The 16,861-nt window shown below is 60.0% G+C and overlaps 1 protein-coding gene across 1 annotated transcript; it reads right to left on the bottom strand.

Annotated features, from left to right (window-relative positions):
* Positions 1 to 5,109: 5,109 nt before the first annotated feature.
* Positions 5,110 to 13,433, bottom strand: CREB3L3 (cAMP responsive element binding protein 3 like 3). The gene is made up of 10 exons (XM_032806421.2): positions 13,299 to 13,433; positions 12,471 to 12,750; positions 10,907 to 11,022; positions 9,874 to 9,876; positions 9,575 to 9,709; positions 8,706 to 8,812; positions 8,302 to 8,370; positions 7,882 to 7,966; positions 6,622 to 6,718; positions 5,110 to 5,546 (listed from the first exon to the last, which is right to left on the bottom strand). The coding sequence occupies exons 1-10, from the start codon at positions 13,431 to 13,433 to the stop codon at positions 5,215 to 5,217; spliced, it is 1,359 nt and encodes a 452-aa protein (XP_032662312.1). The 3' UTR covers positions 5,110 to 5,214.
* Positions 13,434 to 16,861: the final 3,428 nt, after the last annotated feature.

The following is a 16,861-nucleotide window of genomic DNA, read 5'->3' as shown; positions in this document are numbered from 1 at the left end:
CCCTTCAAAGGCGGCTCCATCTCACCCCCTGCCTTGTCCCCCATACCCCCACCCTGACTCTGTCCTTGCTGGGCCGCACTCTGGTGCACTCAGCCAGCTCGCTCCCTGCGACCGGAATACGAACAACCCCCACCACCACCCCTGGGCTTCTGCAGCTCAGAACAAAATCAATTACTTGCAAATTGGTGCTCATCCCCCCAATGGGATTGGCAGCCGCTCGTAAGCCTGGCAAAGCGTCCTTGGGCGAGGCTGTAATTTTCATCCTCGAGCCCTTCTTATCCTGGGCAGTAATTTGAGCCCGGTGGCAGGTGCATTTTAATCAGCCTTTCCCCGACTCCAAGGCTGTGAGAAGTGACTATTGGCATTTTTGTACAAAGAGCCCTGGCTGGATACATCCGCTAGCCAGTGCCGTGCATTGCAAAGGGAGCAAGCTGCAGCTGGAGTGCTCCTTCCACACGGCGCCTCTGCATTAACGTCGTCCTGCCGTCCTCACTCGGGCAAAACTTCTGTTGAGCTCTAGGGGGGTCATGCCTGAATAAGAGCAGAGCAAAAGGACCTGACCCTGGGAGCTTCTCATTATTATGGTGGTGCCAAGAGGCCCCCCAACCAAGCTCAGAGTCCCACTGCGCCAGGTGCTGTACAAGCACAGAAGAGGAGGCAGCCCTCCCCCGAAGAGCTGACAATCGCAACGGACCAAGAGGGAGAGTGACCCACCCAAGGTCAAACAGCAGCACAGTAGCAAAGCGGGCACTAGCTCCCTGGTCTGCTGAGTCCCCATCCAGTGATCTATCCTCTGGACCGCGCTGCCTCTCTGGGACTTCCCGGAGCCTCCACACCTCTCCTTGACTCTGGGAGGCTCTGACGGGGCTTGGCCCCATGCCTCTGCGTCCTGTATGGCAGTGCTGGCTTTGAGTCAGCTGCTCTGCTCAGCCCCTGCTCCAGCCAACTTCTGCTGCGACATCAAGGCCAAATCCCAAGGGTCCTTACTCAGTTTGTACATTCCCTTTGCCCTTAAGGGGAGTTTGCCCAAGCACGGGACTTCAGGATCTGCCCCGTGCCACACGTAACCACTGAAATGCAGCCACTTCTGGGGTGGAGGGAAGAGCGGAAGCCAACTGGCTACCCCCTGGCAGGAGGTGGAGGGGAAATGTGGGCTAAGGACAGCAGGGTAAATCCATAACAATGCCCAGCCCCGATTCCCTGCCTGCCAGTAATTTGTTCCCTCTCCTCCCCACGTTCTCCTGGCCTGTTCGCCCACACCCTAACAGGGAGAACCAGCCTCGCACTCTTCTCTCTCGACGCCAGTTAGGAGCTCAAGGTGTCTGTGGCAAACTCCATCTATCTATCAGGCATCAAAGGGTAACCCTCCCCCCACCCCAGCCGTGGTATCTCACAGCCCCTCGCACCATGGCCCCCTGAGTTCTGCCCATGTTGTGGTCAGGACCTCGCCTGATGAAAGCTGAGTGCAGAGGAACAAGGCATTGGCCCAGCAAGGCTGAGGTCTGTCTCCAGCCAGGGCCCACCCCTAGGGCTAGGAGGGAAGGGAAAGGCTCCTCCTGGTGCAGTGGGCTCAAGGCTGCATGTAATGAAGGAAACGCTGCGCCCCGAAGCATGTGGTTAGGTTACCTGGGGAGGGAGTGCGTCCAACACCCAGAGCGATGGAGATGCTGCTACTTCTCGGCTTCACTTTTCTAGAGCATCGCTACCCAAAGGCTCCCCGAGCAGCGTGCAGCCTGCACTGGCAGAACTCCCGCCCCCTCTGCGGGAATGCGGCCACCTCTGGGCTGCCGCACCCGCTTCTCCAGAGGGGAGTGGAGGAATCCCTTCTTGGCCGGTGGAGCGTGGCCATGATCCAGTGTAGAATGGGGCTGGGATGCCGGCTTTGCCCCTTTGCAGCTGGACAAGTGGCAACACGGATACGTGAGCACCACTTTTGTCCTCTGCTCATAATGTTCATCTTTGCCCTCCTGCAGACCCCTGGCCCCTTCAAGTGCAGAGGGGCCAGCTTCTCTCTGCCAGCACAAGTGCCCCCCAGGAGGACCTGATTAAAGCACAAGGTAACAGCTGGGGCTAGTCATGAGTGGAACACAGGTGTGAACGGGGACGGGCCTTTACAAGGAATGGCAGGAGGGCTCTGGGGGAGGCTGAGGGCAGCAAAGCAGCACAGGGGTAAGTCTGCTGCCCATCCTGAGCCGGAGAGCCAGGGCCGGGAGGCAGGAGAGGGCTGAGGGTCTTAGATCAGCGGTGGTGCTACTCTGCCAACCTGGAAGCCAGGAAGATGCTTGGAAGGTCTCCTGCGGGGAAGTCTTCGGTGGCCGTGCTGCTGAAAGGGCAGGCGAGTCTGGACGGTGCAGAAGATGCTGGAGCAAGGACTGTGTTTTGGGACTGCCCCAGACCAGGTGCACCGTGTGGGGAATAAATACAACACAAATTGGGCTTTCCAGGACTCTGGTCTGTTTATGGGATAATCAGCTGGCTCCGGGTAGGGTCCTACTGGACCCAAGAGAACTTGTGGTGGAGTCTCTAAGGGTGGGTCGACAAGGCCATTAACAACAGAGGAGGGAGGGTCCCAGAGCTCTGGCTGCAGCCTCAGCCCAAGCATCTGCACCCGTCTCCTGAGCCCTGCATGCCCGAGGCAGCTGGCACGGGCCAGCCGCAGGTGGCTGATTGCAGTGTAGACACGCCATATAAGACCAAAACTAAGAGTCCTGGAGACTGAATCTTCTGGTTATGTCCTGACCTGGCCCTGCCCTGGGGGACAGAGGGGAGTCAGCCAGCAATGGGGGGGACTTGGACCGCTGCCCTCTAGGAATGAAGGGGATGTGCCTGCAGTGCCCCCTTCTGCCCCTGCCCCGATGCTTTGCTGAGTGGTGGTTGCATTTGATACACGCACCTGCCTGCCCCGTGACCCTCCACTGGGATTTGCAGCCAGGTTTCCAGCAAGGAAAGGCCGACACCTCCTTATTCTCACTCTGCCCCCCCCACCTCTGTACCTGCCCCCTCCTCCTTCAGTCCCACGGGTCTGCCACTCCCAAGGACCATATGCCCTCAGCCCCCGCCACCAAGGAAGTGCTACCAGGCCCCTGTTGTTCAGCCAGCTGCAACCGTATGGTCCTGCCCTGCCGGGTATCCCTCCTACAGCTGCTCGCCTCTCCCTGGCATTAGTCTTACCCCTTGCCCTGCCCCCCAAGTTCTGCGCTAGCTCTTTCTTGCGGCTCCCCCATCCATGAGTGAGTGCCAAAGGGGCCAGCGTAAAGCCGTGTGGGCACTGGTGGAGCGGGAAGCCAGCCAGTGTTTCCTCCTTGCTACAAGGGAATCTGCCGGAGGCGGTAGCCCCCTCCCCATGACGCCCTGCCTGCCCCCCATGGGGCTGATTTTTTGAAGCCTTTGCAGCTCCCATTGACTTGGGTGCTCGGCATGTCTGAAATCTGGTCACAGGGAGAGTGCAGGGAAAGCGTCCTCGGGTGGGGGGGGAGGTGTGTGGAAAGCCGTGGGCACTCGGGTGCTGGCCTTTGGCCATCCCAGCATTGGCCAGCCCCATACACCTTCCTGGTTCCACCCCGGCCAAACTTCACAGTTGTTTCTTCCAAAATAGTTTATTAGGAGACGAAAACTAAGGCTTAAACCCCACCCCTCCAAACACAGAGAAACACCAAATATCCCAACATCCCCTGCCAGGTCCCTCCTGGCCATGTGCCCCCCCACCCCCGGAGAGAATTGCAGCATGTGCCCCACTCTAGCCAGGGACACAGGCTGCCCTGGCACCAGCTGGATTTCGCAGGCCTCCCTCTGGGAAGGGCTCTGAGGCCCCAGGCGGGGTCAGTAGCCACCACCTCAGGGGTTCTCCCTATGCCTCCCTCCCATGATATTAGCCTGGGGAACAGGGTCTCCGAGGGAAGTGGGGGAGGCACCCAGGCAGGGCTCATGCTGCCTTGCTTAGGGGGTTCAGTTCCAGCATCTTAGCACTGGCGTCCCATCGATTGTCAGGGGCCCTGTGCACATGACCTCCGGCAGTCTCTCTCTCTCACACGTACAGCTCCAGACGCTCCACCTCTACCTGGCGGCTAAGCCGGATCCCAGCATGGGGCTCGGTGCATCGCAGCTGTCAGGCGTGGTCAGTGCTGCTTCGCTGAACTCGGAAGTGAACTTCTGGCTCCTGAGGGGTTGTGCCCCCCACCCCAACTGTGCCTAGCCATTTCAACTCCCCACCTCATCCTCTCCGTGCGCCCCAGGAGAGGCAGTGCTAGGAGCAGGCAGAGCCCGAGCTCCCTAGCCAGTGTCCCTGGGGCCTGCCTTGAGTATTAACCAGCTCCGCACACGCTGGGGAGAGCAACCCGTGGCTTCCCAGCCCTTCCCCTGGTCTTTTCACCAAGGGCCCCAGCTCCGCCTTGCTCCTCTCTCAGACAGGATCAGATCCCATTTGGAAACTGCACGGACCCCTTCCCCACTGCCTCTGGATCCCCCTGCTCACCTCAGCCGCTCCAGGCTGCCCAGATGCCTGCAGAGTGGAGCTGCAGGGCGGCCTGGTTTCCACCTTTGAGGTGATTTTGGGGTTACGCACCCAGAGGTCACATGCTGTGGGGCCGGGAGGGGACCGACCCGTCCCTTTCCGCGGAGCAGCCTGTGCCTGTGAGGCTCTGTGCAGGTCCCCACCTCCCCTCTCCAAGCCGAGGGAGCACAGAGAAGAGACTCGAATGTGGGGCTGGACAGGCAGCGCTGGGATAAATGTCTCCAGTCCCAGAGGGGTGTTACCAAAAGGGGGGAAGGGGCAGTAAAGGAAGAGGAAATGTCAGACAATTAGCAGAGAAACCTCCCAGTCCATGGAATCCACAGGGGACCTGGCGGGAGCCCCGTGTTTAGGCAGCGACCATACCCCAACCCGGGGTGGGGGCCGGGGGTGGAAGGCTGGATGGGGGCTGGAGAGTCTTGTTCCCCTGCAGCTCTGGCCTGGGTGAAACAGCAGCTGCCCAGGGGCCAGGCTCCCCTCCCCTGCGAATGCTGGAGCCTCAGAGGAGCCAGCTGCCCCCCCTCTTTTTACCCACCTTCTCTCTCACTCGTTCACCACACTCGCTCTGCCCCCCTGCCCCCGGGCAGGCCCTCAGGGCAGCACACCTGTCAGTGCCCCCCCACCCCGGCCGGGGTCCTGGCCAGCGGTGCCCGGCCCTCCTGCTCATGTCGTTGCTGGCCGGGTGTGGGGGAGACAGCCGGGGGCGTTCACAGCTCCTCGGCTGGCTTCAGCTGCACCTGGCTGGGCTGGCTGGGCTCTGTCCAAGCCAGCGAGTCTGCGATGGGGCCATCATGACTCAGCCCCTCCAAGTCCGAGTGTCCGTCCTGCGGCAGGGCCCCCGTCCCGTTGGCCTGTGGAGCCTCTGCCTGGGGCCTGGCGAGCACGTGGCTGCTGAGGAATTTGCGGAGGACGCTCTGGGCCTCGTCGGCGTACTCCGTCCACACAGGATTCTCCGGCTCCTGGGGTCTCTCGGGGGCATCCTTCCTCAGGGCATAGACCACTCGGGAGGAGGCATCTTTATGGAGAGACCTGGAGAACACTGCCACGGGGTGGCGGATGGGGGACAATCAGTGGGGTGTCTCCCAGCGCCAGCCGCCCAGCACCAGGCCCATCTCCCCGTCTTTCCCCCACATGTTGTGAGAATCATTCTGCACCCTATCGTTCTTTACGGGGCACGGAAATTGCTCTGCCCAGCACTGCCAGGCAGCCACCTCTGGGGTGGAACTGGACAGCTGCGTAATAGCATATGGCAGTGCTGCCTCAGCATCGCATTCTCCTGGCGCTGAAATGCAGCCACCTCTGGGGTGGAACCGGACAGAATAATAGCATATGACAATGGTGCCTTGGGATCGCGTTCTCCCGGCATTGAAATGCAGCCACCTCTGGGGTGGAACTGGACAGCTGTGTAATAGTATATGGCAATGGTGCCCCCCGATTGTGTTCTCCCAGTGCTGAAATGCAGCGCTCTCTGGGGTGGAACCAGACAGCTGCGTAACAGTACACAGCAATGCTGCCTCGGGATCGCGTTTCCCCCAGTGCTGAAATGCAGCCACCTCTGGGGTGGAACACGGCGACTGTTTAACAGCTCACAGCAGCACCGCAGTGCTCTGTGGTCCCAGAAATGAAAAAGAACCAATGTCCAGTGAAAGCTCCATGGGGCATTTAGGAAGGCAGGTTGGCATTCCAACTGCAAAAAAGAAAGTGCCAGGGGAATTTTTATTAAACCAAATTTTAATGTAAAGCCCTTGGGTTTTACTTTGATTGGGAAGACAGCAGCTTCCCAGTCCAGCCCCTGAATGGCGGGGGCAGGGGTACTGCTGTGGACAAGGGTTTTGCTTTAGTCCTGCTTACCCCTCCACCGATGTCGTCTCACATCAGTATCCTCCTGTGTTACATACTGGGAAACTGAGGCACGGATGTGAGGACAGTGCCTTGGTCACCAAGCGAGTCATGGCAGAGCTGGGCTTGAAAGCAGCTGTCCTGTTGCCCAGACCTTAACCACAACACTGTCCACTGCCAGTGGGTCTGGGCAGGACCCCTCAGCTCCCAGGTAGCAGCCAGCATGTTGCGGACCCCTGGACTCCCACTGCATTCTGCACATTACCAGCACGTACCTCTCACCGGCCCAAAGTCACCTTCCGGCTCCGCTTGATTGGGGGTGAAGGGGCTGATGGAGGGGAAGACGATCAGGGCGAAGGAGAGCAGCAGCACCTGCGAGCCGGAGGGAGAGAGACATCAGCTGGCCCCCCGGATAGTCACGGTCTCCTGGCCCCCCTGCCTGTGGGTTGTGGGGGCAAGAGGAAGGGAACTTGGGTACCAGCCAGTGGACCTACTTCAGCTTCTCTAGAGACACTGGAAGCAGGTCATGAGTCTGTGTCTGTCTGTCTTCCATCATCATTCATACCCTAATGTCTATCTGTCTGTCTGTCCATCCATCCCCTCCTCATGCTGTCTATCCGTCCATCTCCAGCCATACCCCTCTGTCTGTTTGTGTGTCCATCCATCATCCATCCATCCCCATTCATACCCCAATGTCTGTCTGTCTGTCTGTCCGTCCATCCCCATCCTCAGTCTGTCTATCCATCCATCCCCATTCATACCCCAATGTCTGTCTGTCTGTCTGTCCGTCCATCCCCATCCTCAGTCTGTCTATCCATCCATCCCCATTCATACCCCAATGTCTGTCTATCCGTCCATCCATCCCCATTCATACCCCAATGACTGTCTGTCTGTCTGTCCATCCCCATCCTCAGTCTGTCTGTCCATCCATCCATCCCCATTCACACCCCAATGTCTGTCTGTCTGTCCGTCCATTCATACCCCCAATGTCTATCTGTCCATCTATCCCTATTCATACCCCTCTGTCCATCCATCCCCATTCATACCTCTCTGTCTGTCTGTCCATCCATCCCCATTCATACCCCTCTGTCTCGCTCTCTTTCTATCCTCATTCATCCCATGTCTCTCTGACTCTCTATCGGCCCCGTACACTCTGTGATGTTTGTCTGCCCACCTGTCCATCTACCCTTCCTTGCCTGTGCCTGTTCTCGTGGTATCGGAGCGCCATCCTGTGGTCAGCAGCAATGGGGGGGCAAAGCTCCACGGAGCCAGAGCATGCCAGAGCCCACCCCCAGCACAGAGGCAATGGCAGAGCCGGGGGTGCTGCCGGTGTAGCCCCCAGCTGCTGCTGCACTGTACCCCCGCCCCCAGGAATAGGGATCTCGTGGCTCCATGGAGGCAGTGGGGGGAAGGGAGATGGAGGGGGCCCAGAAAGTCTTGCCCAGCAGAGCCCCTACCGCTCCCCTTGCCCAGGCCCAGCCCCCCTTGGGGGCATCAGCAGAGAAGGGGGCTAATGGCGAGAGATGTCCACACACCACGATGCAGGTCCCCGTCTGGGCGGCTTTGTTAGTCGACTGCACCACAAGGGTCTGGAGTTTCCTCAGTTGCTCCAGGAGGGACCTGGATGCAGAAAAGACCCGATCAGAGGCAAGCGCTGAATGGGGGGCACTGCCCCCCCCCGTGGGGCTCCTGGGGCAGACCCATCCCTCGGGGCAGTTAGAACTAGAAAGTGGCGTGGACAGGCTGAAGTGGGTGACTTGTGCCAAGTGCAGGGAGCCAGCCTGCCCTGATGGCCGAGGTAGGAGCTAGCAAAGCCATCTCCAGGGGGGATCTGGGCAGCTTTCACTTTCAGGCATCCCCTGGGCTCTCTTTGCAGCTGGATCGCCCAGTTATTCAGGTTAAGGGGGAGACAGCCAGTGCCCCCATCCTGCCCGCAGCAGGGAGCTGGGACTCACGAGTTCTGCTTCTCCAGGTGCAGCACTTTTCTTTGCAGTTCCTGGTTCTGCGCCGTGCAGGCCGACATCCTGGGGGGAGAACCGGGGGGAGGTGTGAGCCGGTGGGGGGCTGAGACGGAAAAGGGGGAAGAGATACGAAGTGGGATGGGGGCAGAGATGGCTCCGTGGGGCAGGGCTGGGTAGGAACTAGGCAGGGACATGAAGCAGGTTCCCGTCTCTCTAGAGAGAGTCCTCGAGCCTGCACCGCCCACATCCCAGCCCAGGGGCATTCTGCCCCCGTGGCCCAGCGGTAAATGACTGGACGAGGTGCACAGCACCGGGGATTGGGGCCCAGAGCCAGCCGGTTCCAGCCTGAGGCAGGCAGCTCCTGCTCAGCTGTGTGGAGAGAGCGACTGGGGTCTCACCGGCTCTCCAGGCCGTCGATATATTCCTTCTTCTTCTTCCGGCTTTCCTGAGCCGACTGCTTATTGCGGATCTTCCTTCGGATCTTCTTCAGCACCCGCTCCTCGTACTGCCAGAGAGAAGGGCAGAGCCCGGACCATGGCACTGGGGGTGGGACTCCCTGACTGGGGTCCTTCCTAGCCCACAGCCCATCACTCTGTAGCCCTGGAGAATAGATACTACTGTGCACCTCTCACTGGGGGGGGGGGGGGCCTGGAATGCTCTAGAGGGAGCAGTTACCTGACCCCCCGCACCAAGATGGGAAACTGAGACACCCAGGGAGGGGACCTGCTCAAGGCCCCCCAGTGGATAGGACCCAGGAGTTCTGACACTAACCAAACTCCCTCAGCTGAGCTGGCCCAGCGGGAAGCACAGGTTCCGGGGACGGTGAACAAGCCGGCCCCACCGCTCTCCCTCCCCTAGCCCAACAGGGCTGATATCTCCTGTGTGAACAACCCGCTTCTCCCAGGGCCTAGGCATCCACCCAGACCTGTCCTACAAGCCACCCCCGTGGCCCATTCACTGTCCCTCACCCCCACCCAGGCTCCGCCCCTGGGGTCCAGTTCAACCCTGGGGTGAGCAAGTACCACCACACCCCTGGCGTGGGTGGCATGGCCGTGCCTACACCAGGCCTAGATTTGGTCCAGGAGCCAACAGCAGGCCAGAACCTATGGCTGCGTCCACAATGATCCCAGCAGGGACCCCTGTCCCATGGGCCCTCCATGCCCCCAACCCCCTCCACGCCTACCCCGCTGGCTCTCCATGCACCGGAAGGAGAAGTCTCAGCTGTAAAGGTGACCCCGGGGTATCCTGTCCCTTGGCCTCTCCTTACCTTGGTGAGGGGCAGCTGGGTGGGCAGCGTGACCCCCTCCTTGGCCAGCAGCTTCTTCTCGTCCTCTGTCAGCACCAGTTCCTGGCAGTGCCCAAGACTTTGTCTCATTAGTGCTGGGGTCATCAGCTGCTGCTGCTGTGTCAATGGCACCAATTTGTTACCCCTGGAAACGCCTTGCCCCCGGCCCCCGCCCCGGTGCTGCTCCAAAAGCCCGGCCACACAGACATCCTACTCGTTGGGGGACCATCCCAGGGGGCAGGGCAAGCCCACATGACCCCTCTGCAGACCTCCAAGTGAACCTGCTAATGAACTACTAATTAACACACGCTTGGCCCAGTTGGCCATTTCCCTGCAGCTCATGCTGTTGTGTACAACAGATGCCCTGCTCTGCTCTGGGGAGATTTTACATCCCTTTGCGTGGGTGCAAATGACTGCGCAAGGTGCAGGACAAGAGAGAACCGGGCTCTTTGGGCCTGACCTCCTGCAATCCAGTAATTACAGAGCAAATGGGTAAGGATGGATGGAGAGCAGATGGGAATGGATAGATGGATGTACAGAGGGACAGGTGGATGGATGGAGGCTATAGAGAGGTGGACAGATGGATACAGTGAGATTGGGGAGGATGGATGGATAGTGGGTGGGAACGGGTGAACAAGTGGATAGAGGGAGAGTGGATGGGAATGGGTGGATGGATGGACACGGGGGATGGATGGATAGTGGGTGGGGACAGGTGGACAGATGGATGGACGGGGAGATGGGGGGACAGATGGATGGATGGATGGGGGGATTAATGGAGAGTAGATGGGGTGGATGGATGGATGGGGGACAGTGGGACAGGTGAATGGATAGTGGATGGGGATGGGTGGACAGATGGATTGATGGATGGATGGACAGACGGGTGGACAGGTGGATGGAGAGGGGGATGGATAGTGGGGACGGGTGGACACGTAGATGGATGGAGAGTGGATGGGAATGGATGGATGGATAGATGGATGGGGGCACAAGTGGATGGAGGGGGGGATGGATAGTGGGTGGGGACGGGTAGACAGATGGATGGATGGATGGATGGAAGGACAGGTGGATGGAGGAGGGATGGATAGTGGGTGGGAATGGGTGGACATGTGGATGGATGGATGGCGGGACAAGTGGATGGATGGGGGGATGGATAGTTGGTTGGGATGGGTGGACAGGTGGATGGATGGATGAATGGATGGATGGACAGACAGGGGGACAGGTGGATGGATGGGGGGATGGATAGTGGGTTGGGATGGGTGGACAGGTGGATGGATGGAGAGTGTCTGGGGATGGGCAGGTGGAATGCAAGGCCCTCACCATCTCACAGCTGCTGGACAGCAGCAGGTCCTTCACCGTCAGGGTGCAGGAAGCGGCGATCTGAGCGGGAGCAGGCAGGTCGTGACTCTTTGAGAAAAAACCAGGATTCCACATGTCTGGGATGAAGGACAAGGGGAGATAGGGAATCAGTGGGATCAATGCCCTGGGCCAGCTGAGCAGCTTCTTGGTTGGGGTGTTCGCCGTGGTGTCCGGGCCCCAATCCACTCCACCCCGAGTCCTCTGCAGGACTGCCCGTCGCTGGAGTCCTGCTGGGCCTGACACCACCTGTTTGGCACACGGGCTCATCGCCGGCCCCTGTGCAGAAAGCAGGTGACATGACCCCGAGCCGGACTCCTCCCGCGCCCCGTGGGAGCGACTCACCACACGACACGGGGTGGAGGCTGACGGAGCATCAGGCCCTGAGTCTGCAGCTGAGCCTGGGACTTGGGGCTTCAGCTGCCAGACCCCCCCCCAGCTCCCCCCAACCTGCTCTGGCTGCAGGTCCCCGCTGTGCCGGGGATGGCTGCAACCAGAGGGATTTACCGCCATCTGCTGGTGACTCGGGGTTTTACCGGAAAGAGCCACTCGCGCTGCAGTTCCACGCGGGACGGGCCTGTGTGCTCGGGAAGGACCGCTCAGCCCCCGCGCACAGGCTGCGTGCGCACCCCTCTGGGCCCCCTATGCCCCCCCATTTCTGCACCCCAGGCTCCCCACCGACTCCTCCCCCAGCTCCCTTCACCCTGGGCTCCCCGCTGACCCCCCCAGCTCTGCACCCCAGCTCCCCACCTACCCCCCCAGCTCCCCTCACTCTGGGCTCAACACTCACCCCCCCAGCTCTGCACCCCGGGCTCTCCACTGACCCCCCCCAGCTCTGCACCCCAGGCTCCCCACTGAGTCCTCCCCCAGCTCCCTTCACCCCAGGCTCCCCGCTGACCCCCCCAGCTCTGAACCCCAGGCTCCCTGCTGACCCCTCCCAGCTCCCTTCACCCCGGGCTCCCCACTGACCCCCCCGAGAGCTGCACCCCAGGCTCCCCACTGACCCCCCCAGCTCCCTTCACCCCGGGCTCCCCACTGACCCCCCTGAGAGCTGCACCCCGGGCTCCCCACTGACCCCCCCAGCTCTGCACCCCAGGCTCCCTGCTGACCCCTCCCAGCTCCCTTCAACCCGGGCTCCCTACTGACCCCCCCGAGAGCTGCACCCCAGGCTCCCCACTGACCCCCCCAAGAGCTGCACCCCAGGCTCCCCACTGATCCCCCCCAGATCCCTTCACCCTGGGCTCCCTGCTGACCCCCCTAACTCCCTTCACCCCGGGCTTGACACTCACCCTCCCAGCTCTGCACCCCAGGCTCCCCATTGACCCCCCCAGCTCTGCACCCCAGCTCCCCACCTACCCCCCCAGCTCCCTTCACCCTGGGATCCCCACTGACCCCCCAGGCTCTGCACCCCAGGCTCCCTGCTGAGCCCCCCTCCCAGCTCTACACCACAGGCTTCCCACTGACCCCCCCAGCTCTTCACCCCAGGCTTCCTGCTGAGCCCCCACTCCAGCTCCACACCTGAACTCACCAAGGTCTATGGAGACTTCAGCCTCTCGCAGGTCAGCCCCAGGCAGGCTGGGAGTGGGCTGGGCCTGGGAGGCCTCCTGGTAGGGGTACGCTGGCTCACCGGGCCCTGGGCTGCCTGTGGGCATGTAGTGCTGGGGGCTGTCGAGCTGGTCCGAGTTCGGGCCCTCGGAGATGCCACTGTCGCTGGCTGCAGGGGACCAGATCGGGGAGTCAGAGCCAGAGTCCCCTGAGCCCAGGATGGAGCTGAGGAAATCCTCGTTTTCCTGGGCACCGGGCAGCTGCTGGAGGAGAGACAGAAATGAGACCAGGACATGAGTCACCCACGGGAGGGGGAAGCAGGGCATGGATGGAGGGCATCGGCTTGCCCATGGGCATGCCCTGCCAGAGCGTGAGCCAGCCGGGGGCGAGGGTGGGGCTGGGACTGAGGTTCCCGGCACTAGTGCATGGGGTGGGGATCCCAGTGCGCCCAGGGGCAGGGAGGGGCTCCTGGCACTAGTGCATGGGGTGGGGATCCCAGTGCACCCAGGGGCGGGGAGGGGCTCCTGGCACTAGTGCATGGGGTGGGGATCTCAGTGAACCCAGGGGCAGGGAGGGGCTCCTGGCACTAGTGCATGGGGTGGGGATCCCTGTGCACCCAGGGGAGGGGGTGGGATCGGCCTCGCCCCCGGCACTAGTGCACTGTACTGGGCAGATTTGTCAGTAACTTCTTGGCCTTCCAGGCAGAGGGGTCCCCGGGGAACCCCTGGTTGGGAGACCAGGCCGGCGTTTCCCTTGTGTGCCCCTGCCTTCCCCCACTGGCCCTGGCTCGGAGGGAATGGGGGAAACTCACACTCTGCTCTGACCCGGGCCAGCCGGCCGTGTGGCCCCCAAACTCCACATTCCGGAGGATCCCATCCTGTCGGTCAAAGAGCAGGTCCAGCAGCTCCAGGCTGTCGATGCTGCCCATTTGGCAGCTGGAGGCCATGTCTGCTGGAGAAGAGACACACTGAGTACCCTGGGGTGCAGAACTGGGGGTGGTCTCAGCGGAGAGCTTGGGGTGCAGAGACCTGGGGGGGCTCAGTGAGGAGCCCGGGGTGCAGAGCTGGGGGGGATCAGTGGGAAGCCTGGGGTGAAGGGAGCTGGGGGGGTCAGTGGGGAGCTGAGGGTGCAGAGACTTGGCGGAGGGGCTCAGTGGGGAGCCCGGGGTGCAGAGAGCTGGGAGGGGCTCAGCGTGGAGCCTGGGGTGCAGAGAGCTGAGGGGGGCTCAGCAGGGAGCCTGGGGTGCAGAGACCTGTGGGAGGGGCTCAGCGTGGAGCCTGGGGTGCAGAGAGCTGAGGGGGGCTCAGCAGGGAGCCTGGGGTGCAGAGACCTGCGGGAGGGGCTCAGCGTGGAGCCTGGGGTGCAGAGAGCTGAGGGGGGCTCAGCAGGGAGTCTGGGGTGCAGATCGCTGAGGGGACTCAGCAGGGAACCTGGGGTGCAGAGCTGAGCGGGGGGCTCAGGGATATAGTGAGAACTGGGACAGGAGGGCGAATCCCTCCTGCCCTGCCTCCCCTGGGGAATAATCTCCCCATCAGCTCCTCTTCCCTCTGCTTCATCAGTTCGTTGCCTGGCATGTGCCATGTCCCCCCAGCCTTGGGATGGGGATCCCCTCCCCCGCCGACCCTGCCCCCAGGCCTGGAAGTGGGGACGGAGTCCAAGGGGAGCGGGGAACATTCAGGAGCTTTCCCCTTCCCTCAGCATTGGCCATGGAGCCTAACCAGGCCTCGCGGCTGGGTTTATTGCCTCTTCCTGGAATCTCCCCCGCCGCCCCCACTCAGCCTGACTGGAGCCACATTTACTGCTGGACCCTGAACCTCCAGCTTTTCTCTCCATCTGACTCGCTGCGTCCGCCCTGGCTGCCTCCAGCAGCGCCTCCTGCTGGGAGGGACCAACATTACAGTGTTTTCCCGGGGTCTGGCCCTGGGCGGCTCCTTCGAGCCCATGCTTAGGGAAAGACAGGCCACTATTTCCCAAGGGAATGAGTGATTCTGGGGGGTTGACTTAAGCCACCATAAAGGGGGCTGCTTTTCACCTGCCCCTCTGACTGTCGGGCCCTTTAAAGTGTCTCAGGTTGGGCACCCAAAGTTGCTAGTCGCTGCTGAAAATCTTGGCTGTTGTGTAGACACAAAGAAGTGTGTGTGCAGGGGGTGTTTTTGTGTGCCTGCGTGCATATGTGTGCACCAGTACCCTCTAATAGAGGGAATCCAAAGACTTGCCCTGTGTTTCATAGCCCCTATACTGCTAGCACCTAAGGGAGATTCTCTATTAGCTTAAGAGACAGGAAATGTTGCACAGCTGAGTTCTCTCCCCATTGCTATGCTGGAGTTCCCAGGGGCTGTGGGGAGCACAGGGACACCCAATAAGTCCTAAGTGGCTACAGTCTGTTCTATTGCTTCGCACTGCTCTGTTGGGCAGGGGTTGGCATTTTGATAGCTCTGAGCCTCCCTGCTTCCCCCATCTCTGCCATGCAGGAGGGAGGCTCCTGTGCCAAGCTGGTGACTAATAAAGGTCCCTCCAAACTGCTCCAAGCATGGGGGAGATCAGCTATTCTCCTCCATACAGCGGGTCTCTGGAAATGGGCAGATGCCAGACTCCCTCCTGCATGTGCCAACCCCACCTCGCTGAGCCCCTGGAGATGAGGAAATGGTGCTGGCAAACCCCCAAAGGCCAGTTGTCAGGACACACTGCCAAACTAGAGGAGGTGGCCATGCTAGCCATGGGAAGAGGGCCCTTGGCTGGAAAGAAGTGTCCAAAGCACTCAAATATCCCACCCTCCTGCCTCACATAGGTGAGAACTTGGCTGGGCTCAGAGAGGCAAAGCAAGAGGCCCTGGAACCTGGAGCATCCTTGCTACATCTTGGGCCATGGCTTGCGCTCTTAGGATAGTCCTCGGCCTGCAGAGCCCTTTCTGGTGGTCCCTGCGGCTGATAGAGCCAATGGAGGTGGATAGAGGACTGGGAGTGGGAGGTGTTAGCTGCTGCCTTTGGGAGGTTAAGAGGGGAGGTGACTGGGTGCTGGGCTCACTTGGTGCCCATCTGAAATAACGAGCAACTAATTGTTTCCTGGCAACCGGGAACCTCTGAGCTGACTCCTGTGTGGGACTCACTCCGCAGCTACAGAGCTAGGTTGATTTCATGGCTGTCCATTTTCTCCTGCCCCACAGCGTGGCCCTCCACAGGGTTCTGGGGCTGCCCTCGGGGTGCACGGGAGGTGGGATCAAGTTGAGTGCCTCTCAGCTGGCACCCCTGCCTCTCTTTTTTAGGCTCCCCACAGAGAGCCAGAAAACAGCTACTTGACTTTGGGTCCTTCCCCCTCCACTGACAGGAGCTGGCTGACCTAGGGGAGAGGATAGCAGATGTGAAACTGATCTTATGCTTGATTTTAGCCACATCTGCCCCTAACTTGGGCTCTCGTTTCCCTCGTGCAAATCCAGCTCACTTGTGTTGTACACCGGGAGGAATCGGAAATCAGTGGAACTGCACCCACCAGGGCTAGCACAAGGACAAGGAGCACCAGGTGCACTGCAGGGCTCCTCCTAGTCTACCCCAGCCTAAAGCAAACTATCGCCCGTTAATTCTTTATTTCTGCAAACACAACCCTTGGGCTCTGTAGTAACGGCAAGAAGATTTTTCATTCCGAACGTTTTTTTCGATGTCAAACAGCTTTTCCTCGGGAAAGAGCCAATTTTGAAGAAATGTGGGGGCCTTTGTTGAAAAACCTGAAAACATTTCTCTCTTCAGCCACTGAATCATTTTGCTTGGCCACAAACCCAACGGTTTTTGGGTTGGAGTTTGGCTGGCCAAAATGTTTCAGTTTGGCGAAAACTTCGACCGGCAAATCTTGACAAAGTCTTGTTTTGTTTTCATCTAAATCTTTTGCAGGTACCCAACAAATCAGTTCCCAGCCAGCTGCGCTCTGTAGCTACATGGCCAGATTTTCAAAAAAGAGCTCAGCTCTCATCTAGGTACTTAACTACAGGACAGATACTCCAGATCTTACCCCCCAGCTGCCCCTGTTGTGCTATGAAGGACCAGCTGAGCCCTTGTGAAAATCTGGATGCTTATTTGGCAGCTGTGCTGATTCATTTGTATCATATCAGCTAGGACCCATATCTTGTGAAAATACTGGCCCTAAGAAACAGACAGGTACCAGCATTAATCACATTTTATAGGCGTCAAATGGATATTCAGTGACCGGATCTGGACTCAGTGCTTATAATGGAGATGCCAAATACCAGTATTTGATGGCAAGTTTGAAAAATATAATGGAAAAAAACCACCACCCCATCCTGAGGCAGACCTTCTAAGGTAGCTGCTTGAGTCTGGGTGGGACTAGCAATCGGCAATCAGTTGTTATTAAATCACTCTTTGGCCA

Source organism: Chelonoidis abingdonii, chromosome 11 (genome assembly GCF_003597395.2).
Source record: "Chelonoidis abingdonii isolate Lonesome George chromosome 11, CheloAbing_2.0, whole genome shotgun sequence".
Classification (NCBI taxonomy): Eukaryota; Metazoa; Chordata; order Testudines; family Testudinidae; genus Chelonoidis; species Chelonoidis abingdonii.
The sequence above is the reverse complement of the archived record's forward strand: the minus strand, read 5'-3'. Positions and strand labels throughout refer to the sequence as shown.